The 19258-nt window shown below is 39.1% G+C and overlaps 1 protein-coding gene across 2 annotated transcripts in view; it reads left to right on the top strand.

Annotated features, from left to right (window-relative positions):
• HHAT (hedgehog acyltransferase) overlaps positions 1-19258 on the top strand; it is a 165611-nt gene that overhangs the window by 29308 nt on the left and 117045 nt on the right. For both annotated transcript variants that reach the window (XR_009485707.1, XM_059841113.1), the window contains exon 9: positions 4732-4767. Coding sequence is in view for 1 of the 2 variants with exons in the window: in XM_059841113.1 (XP_059697096.1) it covers positions 4732-4767 (36 nt within the window). In the remaining variant the exon portion in view is untranslated. The remainder of the gene's footprint in view (positions 1-4731; positions 4768-19258) is intronic.

Below are 19258 nucleotides of genomic sequence, written 5' to 3'. Positions count from 1 at the left end.
GGGCAACCAGGCTGATTTGAAGAGATTTAAGTGTAATTTGCTCCTCTCCTCCTTATAGAAATTACACCATTCCTTTCTGCATTCAGAATTGTTTATGTTCAGTGGCAACATGACTGATTTTAAGGTGTCTGGGATATTTCTGTCTACAATGCAATGCAATCTCTGGGTACACAGTGTCACAGTTGCCTGTCTCTGTCTCTGGGTGGTTATTTTGGGTTTTTTTTTTTGGTTGGGTTTTTTTTTTTTTTTTTCACAAATGGCAAACTATCTACATAGCTCTACTTGTCTTAAGGTAGGGCCCAAAGTAAGAACCAGTCCACTATCTGATTTTGAGTGCTGATATACTGACTGCTTGCAGAACATCTTTCTGAAGTCCATGGTTAGCCAAATACTTCCCAGATGATGCTGCACACTGTGGTGTACTTTGTTTCCAGGAATAGTGTGCAGCCCAGCAGTCCTGGGGCAGAACTGACAGGAGATAAAGCTGGACTGGTTTCTCTTCAGCACATGGCTTAAAAATATGGATGCACAAAATCAGACAATTTGGCAATTGACATTATTGGAATTGATTTCATAAAATATGGCTCTAGTAGCTGGCTTAACTTTGATTCTTGTAATCTTGGCATGTGTTCAGTATTTACATTTTTTTGTATCATTGTAAATCCTTGGGAATGAGATCTCACAATCAGACCTTGTGAGACCAGGGTCCTTTAGTCATCATGCTGGAATTGTGAATTGTAGTACCTAACACAGCTAATGAGTGGCAGTTTTCATCTAGGCAAGTCCTTAAATATGATAGGCTGGTGTAATTGACTAAAAGCTATGTATTAGAGGCTCACACAATTCTTCTTTTGAGGAACGAGCATTTAGACTTCAGCTAAAGGGAGGCACAGCTTTGTGGAAAGTGGGATTATAAACAATCCACTGGATGCTATGTGCTTAACATTTTTAAGTTTTTCCTCCTTCATCTTTGTTCTGAATGAAAACTGAAGACAGGTTGTTGCATAATGCATTTAGCTTTCAGAGCAGAAACCGCACATCTGAAATAATTTTGAAACCTCTGCCTGCAATCATACATCTTTCTCCTGCAGGTACATATTCAAAGATTGTGTTTTGGAAAAGGTCTTTGTTGGTTTAGTGTATGTATATTATTGGCCACCAATCTGTAGTTGATGTACTGGGAAAAGACAAGTTTGATGATGAGGGGTTGTATGTGTAATGTTTCATTGAATTGTATCAAACTAGAGCTTCCATGCTTAAGAAAAGCATGAAAGTTGTGTAGAACTGTGATCCAAAACTGCCCTACAGAGGAGCAGAATTAGGGATGCTTTTATAAAGAAAATAGCTATCAAATTGTTTGTAGTGTCTTATAGTAATTATGAAATTGAGGTTAAATATACCTCCCTTTTATTGTTCCTTTGGCTAGTTGAGATTTTGCTTTGTTCCAAGACCATTGCTGTTTTGATAAACTAGATTTTACTTATTTCTCCAAAATTTGAAATACTATATAGCTATTGACATTTGATCAGTGTAGAGAATTTAACTGGTCAATAATTTTTTACTCATATAATTGAGGATTTCCTTTCTCTTGTTACTTTAGATTTTAATGAAAACATTTATTTTGAAAAATTACACTCATTATAGGATTTCTGAAACTTACATAACTGAGGCATTTCTGAAATTTATGTGACTGAGGCACCCTAGGAGTGCAATAACTTCCAGCTAAATGCTGTATTTTGCAGGGAACTTCAGGATTTAACAAGTGTGAAGTTGGTTATAGACTTTGTTGTAATATCAAGTATTTTATAGGCAGTAGCTAATCCTGTCAGTGTGCATATGGCAGGTCTAATTGTGTCCTGATTGTGGGGGACACTGCCATGCCTGATGGGTGAAGTCCTCTGTTGAAGGGATCACTATGAAATTTTTAATGCAAATACGTAGTGATTATTTGTTCTCTTTTTCCTATTAATGAAGTTGCTTATTTCACCCCAAGTTACAGCCTTAACACTGCTTTACAAACCTTCTTTTGCCTCTTTTTAACATTTCCATCTAAGAATGGAGGGATTAGTTGCATCTGCTAGATCTGTTTCCATTGCTGCTTCACTGTATTTTCACATTACTTGTGGACTTAACTGCAGTATATATTTAAATATGAGCAAGAAAAATAGTAAAAAGTGTCTGTAGTAATATTTTGTCAAAACCAGTCTCCCATAATTCTTTCTTTCAGTGTTTTTGCCTTGCACAGTGTTTCTATTCATTATCCCAGGCGTCTGTAGACAATATCCATAGCCTTAAGTAATGCAACCATTTCTCCCATTTACAATTTGAACTTGTTCAGCCTTGATATCCTTGCTTTTGGAACTAATCAATGATACTGTCTCAAAATGTCTTTAAGATCTAACTGCACACTCAGACAATGCTGTATAATGTCAAAATTCTGTTGGTCATAGTGTAGTTGTATCTCAAAGGGCTGCTTGCACTGTTTAGAACTCAGGATTTTGGGTAGACTGTTGAAGTGTATCAGTATAAAATCAAACTGAGGAATAATGGGCCCTGTCTGTGCATGCTGAATTACATCCAGTGAGGCTCTGATAAATTTTCCTTCTTGTTATTTATTATAATAAATTGGTTCTATGCATGTTTATTTTTAATACTTATTAAATATTTCTATGAAATATCCAGTAGCTAAAGCCCCTATGAAATAAACTTAGAAAACTTTTCTAATAGCAAGTGTTTTAGATATATGTTTATATATATATATATATATATAAAAATATATATATATAAATATATATATATACGTTTTTTAAATGATGTTTTGGAAAGAGTGAAAAATTAGGGAAAAGGTGGCATGGCATCTACAGCAAACTGTCTTGTTTCCCTCCCTGTCTGAACCCACTCTGCCTCAGCTTTGTCCCCCCCAATCTCCTTCAGCTCTGATATCACAAGTTAGCAGGACCATTCACTTTTCCTGCTTTTGGTAAGCCATGTCCTTTGGCTTTTGGTTCATTGTCAAAAATAGTGATATTTTCATGTTCCACATCCCCACAAGCAGCTCAGTGTGTGTGTCCTGTCAGAGACTGTATCAGGTTTGCTGATTGCCATGGAGAGCAGCTGGGAGAACTTGAAAAGATCAGCCTGGCTGAAGATGTGCAAGGTGGCTGTTTAGCATACAGCTCTCTCCTGAAACTGTGCAAGTTTCTTCTACTCCCCTTCTCAGCACAAACGTTCTGAGTGCTTGGTCCCAGGAAGAAAATGTTTTCAGAGCTAAAAATACAGACTGCGTCCAGCTCCAGTACAGAAAACTGTCTGTGCAACACAGAACATTTTAGTGAAGAGAGGGAGCCAAAACTGTATGTATCCAGGCAGGAGGAATGCAGAAAGATAACTGGATGCACTTTGTGCAGTTTAATTGCACAGTATGATAACAATAATATAAAAGGTGGCATGATTTCAGGAAAGAGTTATGAAAAATACAGATTTAATGATGACTAGATACATGTTTGTGGCAGGATGTTTTTCTGTTGTAAGGCAGCTTTTCAGTGAGAAATTAGTTGGTCTCCTATCTACCCTGCTGAACAAGTGGAGTTTTCTTCCCTGTTAACTCCTAGAATTTCTGCAGCTCATTATCTGTCTGCTGTTATCAGGATGCCATTAACTATCTGATGATTTCTCTTGCTCTTTCAGTTAGAAAGCAGCACACAGCAAGCACAATAAAACTGTGTTGTACTCAAAATGACCAACTGGGTTTTTTTGTAACAGAATGCTCAAGAGCTTAGTATATGCCAAAATGTTTTCTGTGTATGTGAAATATAAGCCCATTCCAGAGCAAGTCCAGTACTGGGAATAAGGCACTTGCATTTTCCATTTGTGCCATTATGCACACAGCTAATCTGGGATTATATGGCTAGTCCTATAAGGCTGGCATATACTTCAGATGTTAGGTACATGTCTCAAATCAGTAGATGCCTTCCTGTAGTGTCAAGGATTTGCTAGTGCATTGTTCACGAGCTTGGTTCTCCTGAGTTATCTTAGGAATGGAGGAACCAGAAAAGGGGAAGAAATGCTGACAGCTACTGTCAATGTATGTTGTTTGGGCAGAAGATTTCAGACATGGTTCTTGTAATTTAATGTGATCTAACTTGTACTTACTGTCAGAAGTCCTCAAAGTTAACTTCCTTACCGATGTGAGTGGAACACACTTGCAAGGTCTGCTTCTTGGAAATTCTATATTTGAAGGAGACATAAGGGTTTTTTTGATGATTCCTTATTGTGGGGAGGATTCACGGCAGTCCCTTGCATTTTACTGCAGTACAGAGCAGAAAAGGGGAAAGAGATTCCACAGCAGTTTTGCACAAAGGATCTACTTGCATATAATAGAAAATGTACTGGTGACTAGGATGATTACATTATTTCCAGTAACAGTATATACATCTTCTATGCTTTATGTGTGTTATAATACTCTGAATGTTAACACTTCATTGAATAAATACTCCAACAAGAGATTTGTGAGCTTTATAACATGCACCTAAATCTTTTCATATGATGAGCATCTTAAATTTCACATGTCATTACAGAAAGGAGGTTGTGTGTTACACTTGCTTTTTGCTTCATCAATTCAAGTAACTTTATGTTTGGTATTATTGTTTTAAAAAACAGTGTTTGTACAATACTCAACAGAGTTGGTTTTTTTTTAGTAATTACAATTTGGTGTATTTTTTTTTCTTACAGAAGTTTTGACGTTGGGCTGCATCGCTTTCTGGTCAGGTAAGCTAATACTTGTTTGAATTGCACTCCCATATTGCTGGGGTTTAACCTCTGCTGAGATTAAACATTAACTCCCTGCAGTGGGATGGGGGGCAGTTGGAAGGGTAAAACTGAGAAGAGTTGTGGGATGACAGAACAGTTTAATAGGGAAATTAAGAGCCGAGCCACACACAGGCAAAGCAAAACAAGGAACTCATTCACTCCATCATGTGTAATGGTGACTTGGGACAACAAACATCACAACTCGGAGCAATCCCCCCTCTGCTTCCTTCTTTCCCAGCTTGGTGTGCCAAGTGTGACACCATATGGTGTGGGATGTCCCTTGAGGTCACCTGTCCTGACTGTGTCCCCTCCCTTTCATCCCCTTGTGCACCCCCAGTCTACTTCTCTGTGATGTGAGGAGCAAAACAAGCCTTGACTGTGTGCAAGTGCTGCTCTGCAGTAACAAAAGCATCCCTGTGTTTTCAGCAGCACTGTTTTCAGCACAAATGCAAACACAGCCCTTTACTGGCTGCTGTGAAGGAAACAGACCCTATCCCAGCAAAAATGTTAAAAAGCATTTCTGTTGTTATAAGCAGAAATCACTATGTGAATTCACTATTACTTTATATTTTTATGGTAAGTTCTTCTTTTGTCTTCTGTTGATTTTTTTAGTTTGAAAAACTGTAACTGTTTGTCTTGGCTATCTACCCAGTGTCACTCTCTAATGAACTTCTTCAGAAAAACATGACTCAGGAAATTTCAGTAGCTGTGAAAATCTTAATTTTTCTTGCACTGAAGAAAAGCTTTAAAAAAACACTCTTTTCCATTGGTAACTCTAGTACTTTCATATCTTGTAAGAAGGGCTTGAATTTTATAGAAATTTTGGAATGTGGAGGGGAGTCATATATTCTCATAAGAAAAACCAATTTATTCAATGCGTGCAATGGACTGTTCTGAAGATGAATAAGGAAAATGGAGTCATTGAGTGCTTTGGTTGATGATATTTAGAGAGATGAAGCAATTAAAGAAGGGCACTTCAGCAAGAAAAGGGAGGTTAATGCATTTGAATTCTACACTGAGAAACTGTTTTTGCTGTTTAGAGTTTTTTGTGTGGGCAAAGTCACAGATGTTCACCAAGAACGTGTTTGCCTTCATTTTTAATACAATACCTGTTACCATCTACTGATCATGACAAAGAAGTGTAGAGTGTACTGTGAAGGATGAATTTTTCTGTGGTCTTTGGGCACTTAGGGAATTAATTCTATCAGTTATTTCATCCACTGCAATGTCTATCAGTGAAGAACTCCACCTTGGAAGAATGAATCCAGTATGTATGAGCCAGGGTATGCTAATTGGGTCCCACCATAAGGATCAGGTGGTGTCAGCCTTTCCTTGAGTTGGCTTTGCTACTGGACTTTTATTTTAGGCTACTTTGTCATATTTCCTGGATAAAGACTGTCTTAAGCCTTCACACGTGAGTTCTTGTGGCTTTTATGCAGTGGTTTTTGGCACCAGATATGAGATCATACAAGCCTAGGTCACAAGGAAAATTGGGTTTGTTTGAAGATTCCACAGGGCAATCCACTTCTCATAACCTTTGAGCTGTAGACTTGGTGTATTTCTTTCTGTGTAACATTACAGTGTTTAACAGATAGCTCCCTTCATAAAGGCAATATTACTGAATGTACTTCTGTTTCAGAGTTCTTAGACAACTGAAAATCTAAGTTCGGTATCAGTTCTACAAAATTAGTTACATCTATATTTTGACAAGCAGATTTTGTTTGTAAGTAATTGTATAAGAAATTGTAATCATCATATTGAGACATGGTTTAAAAGATGCTACTTTATAAATAAATAGAGTGCCCAAGAAAGTCTTCTGGGAATGCATACAGCTACTTAACCAAGAGTAGAATCATGGTAAGCATTGATGTACTAAGATTGAGACCCTGGTAATGCTTCTGCCATAAAATATTTTTATTTGCTTTGTACAAGGAGTATAATAAGATATTATTCTCTCATACAGCATTGCTTTACCTCCCGAGGAGATGCTGTATTTAAGTTGTATGTGTGTGTGATCCTGGACTGCAAATAGTCATGGGATTGGCATGAGTTGAATGTCATTTTTGACTCATGTATGATTTTTTTCAAAGCCAGCTGTGTGCTGTGCAGTTCCTCTTCTAACCTTAACTTAGACATTTTCAGCCTGTTACCTACCTCTGTTAATTACTCTATTAACTACATCATCTGCTCTCTCTGTAACTGTGCTGCAAAGGAGCAAGGAATTTTCTCTTCTGTTGTACCAGAATGAGTTTTGCTTGCTGTTTCCTCAACTAAAAAAAAAATAAAAATTCCTTTTAGTGAGTGACTTTGGAGTAGGAAACAGACTTGGTGTTAATCTCTTCTGTTGGTCTGCCTTGTGAGTTTTTGAAAGTTACTGCCTTTTTTTGTATAGACAGTCTCTGCTCCCGGGAACTTGCAGTTCATCTCTTGTGTCCTTAAAGTATCTGTCATACATGTTATACTGTTCTCTTCACAGTTTCCATTTCCATGTGAAATTGAACAGTAGGAAAGAAAAAGCCTCAACCCAAACAAACTTGAGTTACAGGAAACATTGAAAATCTATGAGGTGGGATTTGAAATGAAAAAGAAATTATATTGCTTTAAGTATAATGGCTCGACCCTGCCATGGAACAGGGAACCCAGTGTGACACTTGCAAATACAAAGTGTGGGGCCAACAAAAATAAAATAGTCTCTGCTAAAGGACAATCTGCCTAATTAAATGCTGATTGAAGGAACTAGGACTGTATGTACTGTTAGCCTGGTATACACAGTCAGTGGCTTCCCCAAGTGAAGCATGACACAAAGTATTGCAGAGAATTCCAACTGCACAGGGTTTTTTCTGTGTTCTTAGTTTAACATTAATAGAAAATAATTTTCCACCCATCTATGTCTTGAACTGTGCTTCTAATACTATTCTAAGATAGCTTGGAAAAATTTAAAAATATCATATTTTCAATTGCACTATATCCATAGGTACATATACTGTAATGGCTAATAATGTGTTGTGACTTGGACAGAACTGGATTCTGGGACTAGATTTTTAATTACTGCTTGCAATCAAATGGTATCATGGAACTTATATTTGTGAAAGTAAATTGCAGTTGAGTATATGATGATCTGGGTTTTGAACGAGTGTTAGCTGTACCGTTATATTTGAAGCAGGGATCCTGGAAACTCACTGGGGAAGGATCAGTACTTTTTTGATGACAACTGAGGTTTGGTAGTACTAATGGAAAATATACTACTATACTTGGAAGGTTATTTTCCCAATGTTTTCACACAATGATGTGAAAGAACCTTTTTGTTACTACTTTAGGATTACCAAAATTATTGATCATGTATTTAAATCACATGAGTACTGTACAAAGTATACTACACATGAGTAGTATATATTACTACTATGCAAATGTAGTAATATTTTTCCAGTGTGACTTCAGGAAAAACAACCCTTTTTCTCCTAAATCAGAGTGTTCTCAGAATGGAGCAATAGGTGTATTTTCAGAGTTAAAAATATATAGAAATAGCCTTTAGCATAGCAGTTTAGAGGAGAAAAAGTAAGAGAGGCTGCCTGTTGCTCTTTGCTCACTGAAGCTATTTTATCTAGGCATTTCATCCAGTGCTGAGAACAGGGCATTGGATGAAATAAAATTGTGAACTTGTGGGAATATTTACAGTCCTGATGCCAAACAGTACTTCCTTTAGGACAGCACTGATGAAGACAGTGGGGAAGAATGACAGTTCCTGCAGGCATGATTCTTTTGAAAAATCTCTATGCTTTCAGCTCTGCTGTGCCTTTGAAAAAGTGTGAATCATACTCATTTCCGTAGAGATCTGGCTTTGAAGAGAGCTGCAGGACCACGCACCCCCAGTGTCTCCAAAAGGCATCCATCTGTTAGCAGTGCTCTCAGCTCACCCCATGGTTTGCAATTACTTTAGCTTGTTCAGAGTTGCAGGTTATTTAGGTTAGCTTAGTCCTGGGTGCAAAGGTACTCTGAATACACAACTTGGAAATCACCCACTTTTTGAGTTTTCTCAGGTAAAGCATGGCATTGTTTACCTCTAGGATCAAAATCTACTGTGTGGTGACCTCTACTGAGTTTTAGTTAGGAATAGGGCACGTCTGTGTAAGGGCAGAATGAAAAAAAATAAACCACAAAAACAACTGACAAAAAAACCCCAATACACCCAAAAATTTCCACAATAGCAACCCCCAAACTTCTGAGCTTCCCCTTTCTCTTTAATGCACACAGGTCTTGGAAGGTCGACATACACTGCAGCAGTTCTCCAACTCCATTGCTAGGTGAGCTCAGTGGTAATTCTTGGCTCCAACAGCTGGACAGAGATTCTGTGTGAGGTTCAGTGTAGCACATGGCCCTCTCTTGGGAACCAAATACCACTGCTAATGCTATTCCATCTCTGCTGCTCTTTTGATTGCAGCTGCCCATAAAATACCATTGATGTGCTAATACATTGTAGCTGGGCTAGACAGTACAGTATTAATGAGATTCCACTTTTCTCCAGCAGCATTGATAAAGGTATGTGGATAGACACATCTGCCTTTGAAAGTGCTAGCTATCCCAAGGATGCATTATTTTTTCTTTGTTTTGTCAACAGATTTGACTTCTTGGTTCACTCTGTGTCCTGGATACCTAGTGAGCATGCACAGCAGTCATAGAGTCATACAGTAGTTTTTGTTCTAAGGGGCCATTAAGGATTGCCTAGCGCATCCTACCCTGGAATGAGCAGGTACAGCTTCAACTAGGTCAGGTTGCTCAGGGCCCTGTCCAACTTGACCTCAAATATTTCCAGGCATGAGGCATCTACTGCCTCTCTGAGCAACTTGTTCCAGTGTTTCATCACCCTCATTATAATGAAGGATTTCTTCCTTCAATCTGTTTGAATCTACCCTCTTTTAACTTGAAGCCATTATGCCTTGCCCAGTTGCAGCAGGCTCTATTCAACAATCTGTCCCCATCTTTCTTGTAAGCCCCCTTTACATCTTGAAGGGTTGCAGTAAGGTCTCTCTAGAGCCTTCTCTAGGATGAAGAGTCCCAACTCTCACAACAGTGTGTGCCCAAGCTGTCTTCTGAAGCAAACCACAGTGTTTTCCCTAGAACAAAACTCTGTGTGTGCTCCTGGGGGTCCTTCACACCAATAGGTCACTCATTTCCCATAGGTGGTGTGGATACAAATACACCAACTTTGTCATCCTGTGCCATCACACCGTACTTCCTTAGCAGTTTTTAGCCTTGGAACTTCTCTTTTCAGGCTGACATTTTAGTTAGCCTTTTGCCATAAAATATGGCCACAGTGCTGCACTCACCTTCCTTCAGAGGAATACGTGGTGCCCTATAGAACAATTTCTGCATTGTATGGATTTGGCTGGTCTATTCCAATTAAGGTTAATCCTAACCAGTATTGCCAAAGCTTTGTACTGCTTTCCCTGAAAGTCCTGGATGACTGGTTGGAGCAGATCTGTTTGACTTTTATGTGTACCTGTGTCAATGGGAGACCTGGAGAATAGAAAAAAATACTCTTTTCTTCAGTATAACCTGTGATATGTCTCTGACAATTTTATGTATCTATCCCATTTTTCTCACTTGGATCAGTAATTGTACAATAGTATGGAGTGAACAGAAATGTATCTGGATAAAGGAAAACAATTTATATCTACCTGTAATCATCAAAGTAATGTGGACAGTAAAAAACTGCTAATGCTGCACTTGATGCACTGCATCATTCCACTTAAATCTACTGGGGAAGGAGACTTCCTGGGGAAGGATCCAGTGATGCTGGCAATTTGCTTGTCATGTGCAGGTAGGACTACTGGGTGTAGAATATGTGTAACTGTTGTACTTGAGTTCTCTTTTGGGTCATTTGTGCCTCCAATTCCTAGCCTATAAGCAAAGCAAGGAGACTTGCATGGTGTGAGACTCTAGTAAGTATTCACTAGTCTTGAATTCCTGGGATCTTTGTACTCCTCTGGAACAGTGCAGATAGCAGAAGCAGTATTTTCAGTCAAGTGTCCAGCTGTGATACAAGGTTCTGGAGCAGGCTAACACAGAAATGAGCTGTTTCCAAAAGGTGATTCTTCCCATCTTTGGGAATATTGTGATGTAGATGTGGTGTGATGTGCTGGAGACAGCTTTTGTCGGGAGTTATTTGAGATTTTGTGATTGTTAGCATAAATTAAATGTAAATATATGGTCTTTTTTTGTAATAAACACAATTGTAATAATCAGTAGATTATTATAGTGATTGGATGGGCTTTGTGTCTAATTTATACATAATTTTAAGGTTAAAGCATTTATTTCATTGCTGTGAAGAAGTAGTGGTATTAGCTTAGAAAATTCTTTCTTACTTTTAATATGGGGCCTTAGGGTTTCTGCAAAAGCGATTTTAAAGTTTTAAAACAGAAGAAAATAGCAGCTAATCCATCCATAGAGACCTCTGCACGGAGACGTTGAAAAATATAGCTCTTTTTATAAAATACTGCAGTTACATGCAGCTGTATTGCAGATTCCTGTGAGCTCTGCTTTCAGATGCACTGGAAGTTTTGCAATGTTTGCTGTTGTTTGTAATTTTTGAATGTGTCAGCACTGGTCTAAATGTGTTCCTGTTGAAAGCAGTGATGAGAGCAAAGTGGTATTAATAAAAGGAAAACAAAAAACCTCAGTAAAAACCAACATGCTGGATAGTGCTTGGAATCTTCTAAAATGTTCCAATTTTTAGACCAACATGACCACTGCTGAAAGTCTGTAATTAAACTCCTGTGGATTGCATTGGGAGGCTCTGTGACTGTTCTCCTGTGTGTGTATTGAGCACAAGTGTGAACTGTACAAGTGACCATGATGTGTGAAATCATTTGAGGTGTCTTAGTGGGACAGTGTCCAAAATAGTTTGTTTTAAAACAAGCCAACCTTAAAAACTTGATGAAACAGTAATATAGACTAAGTGCTAAATTGCTTCAGAGGAATTGCAGTCTCTCAAACACCTTCTCAGAATGAAACTTTTATTTTTTTTTTTAAACAGCAAACAATCTGTTGTTATATAATGAATTAGCGTTGAGCATGTTGCAAAAATAAGGCTGGGGTTTGTATAAACAAAACTGAATCTTTATGTAAATGTTATGTAAATGTGACATTTAACTTAAACTGTTGGAGTGGAGAAGTTGGGATTAACAATGTACAGATCTCATCATATTTATGTGTTGCAACTGTGAATTAAAACAGTTTGTTATTTTTGTTGCAGGGTGTTTGAATTACTATCTATGAATAAGAAATGCACTGTGGAACATGAAGTATTTAAAGATTCGGCTCATGCTACTTTTAAATAATTTTAGTGAGGTTTTTTTTTCAGAGCTGCATCAAATATTGCATTTCAGTGTATTGGAAGAAAGTGTGTGCCCAGCAGTCTTGAACCACCTGTGATTTTAAGGATTCTGAATTTATTCTTTGTGTAGTCCAGGAAGTTATGTCACAGGAACCTTTTGTCCCTAACTCTTAAGTGCCAGAATTTGGCTGGAGTTTACATGTGATTTCAGTCTGGGGGACTTTGCATCTTTTATTTTTATGTATTGCATCAACTTCCACCAAGCACTTCTAGTTGAAGCAAAGCATGTGTAAATTTTCCTATCATCTAGAGTATAAGTTTACAGAAATCTGCTTCATTTTCTTTGCTTTTTGGTTAATTCTTTTGTCTTTTACCCTTTTAACGCTGTGGTACTTTAGCATGCTGAGAGACATGATTACAGCTTCTGTTTAGGAGGATAGGGCTGGTATAAACTTCAGTCTCGAAGTTGTTCTGTGTTGTGTTGCAGAAACCCACATGCTCCTCAAAGTGGAGTTGTTAAGATGTAGACCAGAGCCGAAAAAAGACAGGATGAAAAGAGTACTCTTTTCTACTCCAGCTTCTGGTAAATTAGTTGTATGCAGCTCAGTAAATGCCATCGCAGCCAGCACACGCCTCAGAGTGAATCTTTGCCGCGGGCCTTGCTGCTGCACTGAACTTGCTGTCCATCTCCCCGCCGAGAAGAGACCGTGTGACGAACCTCGCGCCCGTGCGGGAGAAAATAAATCCCTCAGTGCCCGTGGCTTTTCGCTTTCTGCCTGGCGGCTGCTCCGGCCCCGGGGCAAGGCTCGGGAGCGGCGGAGATGCCCGGCGGGAGCGGCGGAGATGCCCGGCGGGAGCGGCGGCGCTGCCACGGGGCCCGGGCTGCGCTGTGCCGCCGCCGCCGCCGGGGGGCGCTGCTGCCCCGCCCGCCGGCCGGGCCCTGCGGGAGCGGCGGCACCGGGAGCCGCTGCTGGCGACAGCCCCGGGCTGCGCAGCGGGACCTGCTGCGCTCGCTCCGCCGCTGCCCGGGGGGCGGTCGGCCTTGGCTTTCCTAGGACGTCTTGGGGAATGACACAGGGAGCCCATCAGGCTGCCCGTTTGTTTTTTGGAAGATGGTCCCGTTTTAGGAGATGTGTATTCTAAGGAGATGCGGTCTATTATACGATCTCCTCTGCTTTTGTGCCTTTTGGAAGATGGTCCCGTTTTAGGAGATGTGTATTCTAAGGAGATGCGGTCTATTATACGATCTCCTCTGCTTTTGTGCCTTTTCTTCCTGAAAGCACCGGATCAGACAGGAGGTAGTTCATATAAAATACAAGCTTTTAGGAAGAGCTGCTCAGAATAACCTATCTAGCTTAGCACCAGAGAATACAGAATGATTGCCTTTATCCCTGTGGGCAGGGAAGCTTGCGTGCCTTTCTCTTCCTTGGCTACTTTATTGTGTGGAGTGTTATGGAGACAGAAGTGTTCTGAATCCTTTCATGAAGATCAGGTCTTTGGCTCATCTTTGTGCACAGGGTCAGCTTGCTTCACCTTGCCTGGGTCTAGAAGTAGATTTGAGATGGTTGTGATACAGCATGTCAAAGCAATAACCCCTTAAATTTAATCTGAAGCTGTAAGCTACAAAGGTTTCTCACGTCATGACATCTGGGTAGAAAATCATCAGGTGCATTATTGAAGTAGAGAGAGAGAGAGAGAGCATCCTTCTTTTAGGCCATGGAGCAGTGTCTGGCAGTTTCAAGCAGATTGATACCCTGGTAAACCATGTGGTTGTTAGAACACAGTCTGCTTTCAGTCCTTATCTCCAGTACTTGGTTCCAGGTTCTCTGAATGGTAGAGGAGAGTTTATAGAGTTAACGCAGTCTATGAGTTTAAACATCTAACTTAGAGCAAGGTGCAAAGAGAGAACATGGGAAACAAATCAAAAAGAGGAGAGGAAAGGATGAAGCAGGAGGTTTGATAACTCATACCTAGTTCAGGTAGATCACCTAGGTCAGGTAGTTTTAGAGTTTGTGTGGAGGTGAAAATACTTTGAGACACCTGAGTGGAAGCATCAGACCTTGGTGCCAGTGTATCTGTCTGAAGCAGTATTGATTTCAGTAATGAAGCCCAAGCACAGCACTTGACTCAGTTATTTCCACCACTGATGATAATGTTGGTGTGTTTAGAGCTGTAAGCAGGAGAAGGGTGAGGTACAGTGTTGAAAAAAAAGTGGAATGGGAAGTGTTTTAGTGTTTGTCAAGCTGAATAGGATACCATATTGAAAACTGTATTCTCTCTGGATTGATGCCTACGTGGTGTATGGAATTGCTGAGTGCAACTTGCAGGCCACCAGTGTTATGGAAGGCTCTGGCATCCATCTGCAGAGATGAATGCTGTTCTGGCTGACCAGTGGTGCTGTGGTGGGAGGTGCAATTCCAGCTTCACTGTGGACTGTGGGAATTTAGTGAGATCCAGATTTCACCCTGAAGATGCCCGTGTTTTTTCTTTTCACAGATGAAGCAGGATAATGGTCATCCTTTGTAAAGTACTTTGAGATCTATGGATTAAGAATGCTATATAAGAGCTCAGTGATGTTTAGTGTAAGCACTTTATGTAACATCAAGAACAGATGATAGGACAGGAAGTAACTACTGGATTTAGACTTGTCCTATTGCAGATATGAATTTATAGCCAAAAAAAGGAAATAAAGTGATTTCAGTCTGTGTGTGCTCTTAATTGCATATATTTAGGTGGGTTATATATATACTTACGAAACTGTTGAAAAAAAAGTGCTCTTTTAGGCAGCTCAGGTAAAATCGAGAGAGCACGTATAAAATATACAAGTTAACATCTTTGCAAATATGTGTTGTTTCTGGTGGGCTGTTTAAGGGGAAACAGCTTTCCTAGCTGAAGCTTTCCTAGCTCCTAAAGAAATTAGGCTATGTGAATCAAAATCTCATGTAGACTTCCATCTTCAAGGTGACAAATAAATAATTGCATAGATTTCATGCTTTTGAAGGAATGAAGGGTCAAAAGCTTCAGGCTTCTATTTATCTTACTGGCTGGAATAAGTGAGTAAAATTACATGCTGTAGGCTTCCTATTCTAGCCCCAAAATGTAATTGCAGTACTTCCATGCAGTGCTGAAAAACGAGCTAAGGTCATGGCAACCAAAGGATAATTCTTGCTGTCAGCTGTCATACGGTTCTTGCTTTCTTTGTCCTGGAGAAGATTTATCACTTTCTTGCAAGCGACGTAGCTGGATACTTGAAAAGTTGACTTCACTTTCCAAACCATTCTCTGCTGCTCTGTTCTGTGTGAACAGCAAAATGCAGTTTGCTCGTCTGAGTTCCGTGATGTAACCCCAAACTTGAAAAAACCCATTAAATAGAGATGAATTCTGAGTTGGCTGATGTAAAGAAAATAAGGATGTATAAGTAATAACTATTGCTCTACGGTTTTTTGTGAATACTAATGCTATGTAATGAACATTATCTCCTGTAGCTATAGGGATAACAGTGTGCTAGTGCTTTCAGAGACAGTTGTGGTAGATTTAGAGATTATTTAAAATGTATCTAGCATTTTGGTACAATGAATTGCTTTGCAAATCTGGATTAGACTATTGCTCTGAAAGTATTAAATATTGGACATGTACTAGTGAAGTTAGTGAAGCACAGTAGTTTTAAATACTGTCTTCAATTTTTTGACCAGTGATGGGGAACTGACACTAGAATGTACAGAACAGTAGTGTTTTCCTTTGAGTTACTCATATATTTGTATGTGTGTGTGTGTATGTGTGCATATATACATATGTATTAGAAATACATGTATATATGTGAAATATACTTCTTAGATGGATGGAAATGGAGATTCAAAACAGGCCATGTCTTGCTCAAGTGAATGTTCTTGTTTGAATGTCCTCAGAGTGTGGCAACAGCTCAGGGGCAAATATTGTTCAAGACTAACCTAAGTAGAGTTGATTCTGCCACTGAGAAGAGAATAGCTGATCTCTGCAAAATTCAAAGATTGTCTAACAGAGTATATATGTTCATGGACAGAAATTTCTGCAAACACAAAGCAACAGTGAAATATAGAAGCTTGCCTGTAGGATGGTAGACAGGCTGATAGTATTTAGGCTACACAAGTTTCCAGAACACTCTTTAGCTACAACACAGCGGGAAAAATGTTGCTTCTTAAAAAAAAAAAAGTCTGTCTCTGAATGTTATGTAAGTAGATAGTACTGTACTGCTTGAGTCACCATCCCTGGAGGTATTTAAAAGACATGTAGTCATGGTTCTTAGGGACAAGGTTTGATGGTGGACACAGCAGTGGTGGGCCAGTGGTTGGACTTGATTATTCTAAGAGTCTTTTAGAAACTAAACAATTCAATGCTTCTAATTAGCACCTTTTGTTGGGATCAGTACTGCAGGACTGATTCCTCCCAAAGTGGGCTGTGCTGCTGTGTGATGGCTGTGCATACGGGGCCTAAGGCCAAGTGCTGCCTCTTACCTGAATGAGGTTGGTATCCAAATATCAAGGACTCCAAAATACCTCCAGAATTTTCCACCCTGGGTCCTCCATGTAGAACTTCTGAGCTTTTGATGCCATGTCTGGAATCTTCCCAGTACTAGTGGTACCACAAAGTTCTTGTCATTCTACATCCAGGCAATAAGAAGCCTGAAGTTAAAATAAAAGTTTATAGGAAATAAAAATGACCTGATTTAGATGACATTTTTGCTTCAAAGTGCAGTTATACAGAATTAACCTTTCATTTACGGTGATGACTTGAGATAAGAAGAACTTCTTTATTAGGAGTAAATTAGAAGTAAATGATGAAAACTGCAACTGTTGAAATGGGTAGAGCTGGAGAGCAGCCTTTGATGATCAGTAAGTTTTAGCTGGTAACTAAGCAAGAGCTTTTACTTACATGCAAGAAACCTGCAGTTTTATTGTTGGTTTCAAGGCAAGGCATCATCTTCTACTGAAAACAAATTACTGATGAAATGTTAGTAAATGAACTTGGGTCAAGGGCTTCTGTGCATATTCGGTAGAGGTTTGTCCTATATAATGTACCTGGTAGCACCAGCAGTGAGTAAAGGTCAGTGTGTCTTAGGGCTCCACTGGACAGTCATCTGTTGAAACAGACATGACATATGGTGGGAGCTTTCTGTAATGTAGATCTTAATAAATATTTCATTTATTCTTGTTTATAGGTCTTGTTTATAAACTATGTAAGCAGCAAAATGGGGATGGTTAACAAAGTAACCATGGAAACCTCCTTTATCTCCCTCTCTCTGTGGAAACATGTTTTGACAATAGTTATGATTTCTTCTCCTCACTGTGATCTGAACTGGACTAACAGAATAACTCATAAAAATTGTATTTTAAGTTACTGGTTATCTGGTGACAACCAATAGGCCAGTATTTGTATGATCAGCATAAAGAGGGATTTTGCATTCATTCTCACTGCAAGAGTAAAGTACATGCCTCCACATTACTGTCTGTAACACTAGTAGCAAGCCGTGGCTGGACAAAGTACACTCCTGCATTTCTGAAAAATGGGATCTTCCCCCTTGTGATTTAAACACTTGGTAGTGCCTAAATTGTGGATGAAGTGTTTCATACTTTTTGGATGATAGAGCCTATTGTCAAAGTACAGGCAGCCTTCACAAAACAACCACCCCTGAATCTACAGAACTGACCAAAAGGAATGTGAAAGGGAATAGGGTTTTATACTTAGAAATCATTAGGCTTCAACATTAGAAGTACCAGATAAAAGAAGACCAGTGTAAAGGTTAATTTGCCTTTCTGATTAGTTCCTTACAAAATAACAATTGCAAATAGAAAATACATATTTTATGTAATCTGAAACAATTTTAAGAAACATGTAAGCATGATAAAAATTGGTGATAATACTTCACATTTGTATTTTAGTTCTGGACTCTCATTTCAAGATGATTCTCTGTATGTTAGCATTACAGTAATTAAGCTTAAACTCAGCAGGAAGGGTTAGTGCTCTTTAGTTTTTATTAAATGAGCAAACTGTTTCACTAATTTAAAAACAAATTACTTTCTTGGATTAACTTTTTTTCAGTGATTAGATACAACACAACATCTATTATCTGAATGCTTTTATTGCCACTTGACTTACTTGAGAATTCAACTCAAGAGTAACTTCTACTAGTCCTTCAGTGGTCTGTTGTTTATTACAGTACTGCTTGTCCTGGATTCAGTCTGGTTTTAAGAATAGCTGTGGTCAGTTTTTTTATCACTTTATGTCTCTGCTTTTATGGGCACAATCCTGGTTCATCAGAGATGGATACCCACCTCTGGAAGATTTTTCCCTGCCTTCTCTTGGTCCAGATTCCAGAACTGAAGGTTTGTTGATGTTTTGAACTGTCTGATCAGAGCTTTGTGTGATGCAATTGTTATAATTAATAATTTTGCAATTTATTATTAATGTTTTTGCCTTTTTATTTTGTGATAGAACAGGACATTGTCTTATGCAGGTTTTCCACTGCCTATAGGACTTGTTATAACAGGCAGTATTTAAGCCCTGACTTTAAGTCAAGAAATTTTATAGAAACAATCAGTATTTCACTTCTGTATGAAAGATCAAACTTGATAGGGACAAAGTGTTTTGTACAGCAGGCAGAAATTGCTCCTGCAGACCAATCTTCTGTTATTTGTGCTTTCCTGTAGATGTGATATGCAAGCTCTTTCTTTTGGTTTTTGGATCTCAAAAATTAATAGTGACAAGTTAGCACAGCTATAACTAAGTGAAAAGTTGTGATTGAATTGTCTCTGATTGAAGGGTCTGAAACACGAGTTCTTTGAAGAGCAGCTGAGAGCACAGGGCTTGTTCAGTCTGGAGAAAAGAAAGCTCAGGACTTTATTGCCTTCCACAACTATTTGAAAGGAGGTTGTAGCAACGTGAGAGTTGGTCTCTTCCAGGCAGTAAGCACCAGGAGGAGGGAAAATAGCCTCAGGTTGTTCTGGAGAGGCTCAAGTTGGATATTAGGACAAATGATCTTCACTGAAAGCGTGGTTAAGCATTGGAACAGGCTCCCCAGGGAAGTGACTGATTTAGCATTCCTGGAAGAGTTCACAAAACCAGTGGACATGGCACTTCACA

This window comes from Haemorhous mexicanus, chromosome 3 (assembly GCF_027477595.1).
Source record: "Haemorhous mexicanus isolate bHaeMex1 chromosome 3, bHaeMex1.pri, whole genome shotgun sequence".
Lineage (NCBI taxonomy): Eukaryota > Metazoa > Chordata > Aves > Passeriformes > Fringillidae > Haemorhous > Haemorhous mexicanus.
The sequence above is the reverse complement of the archived record's forward strand: the minus strand, read 5'-3'. Positions and strand labels throughout refer to the sequence as shown.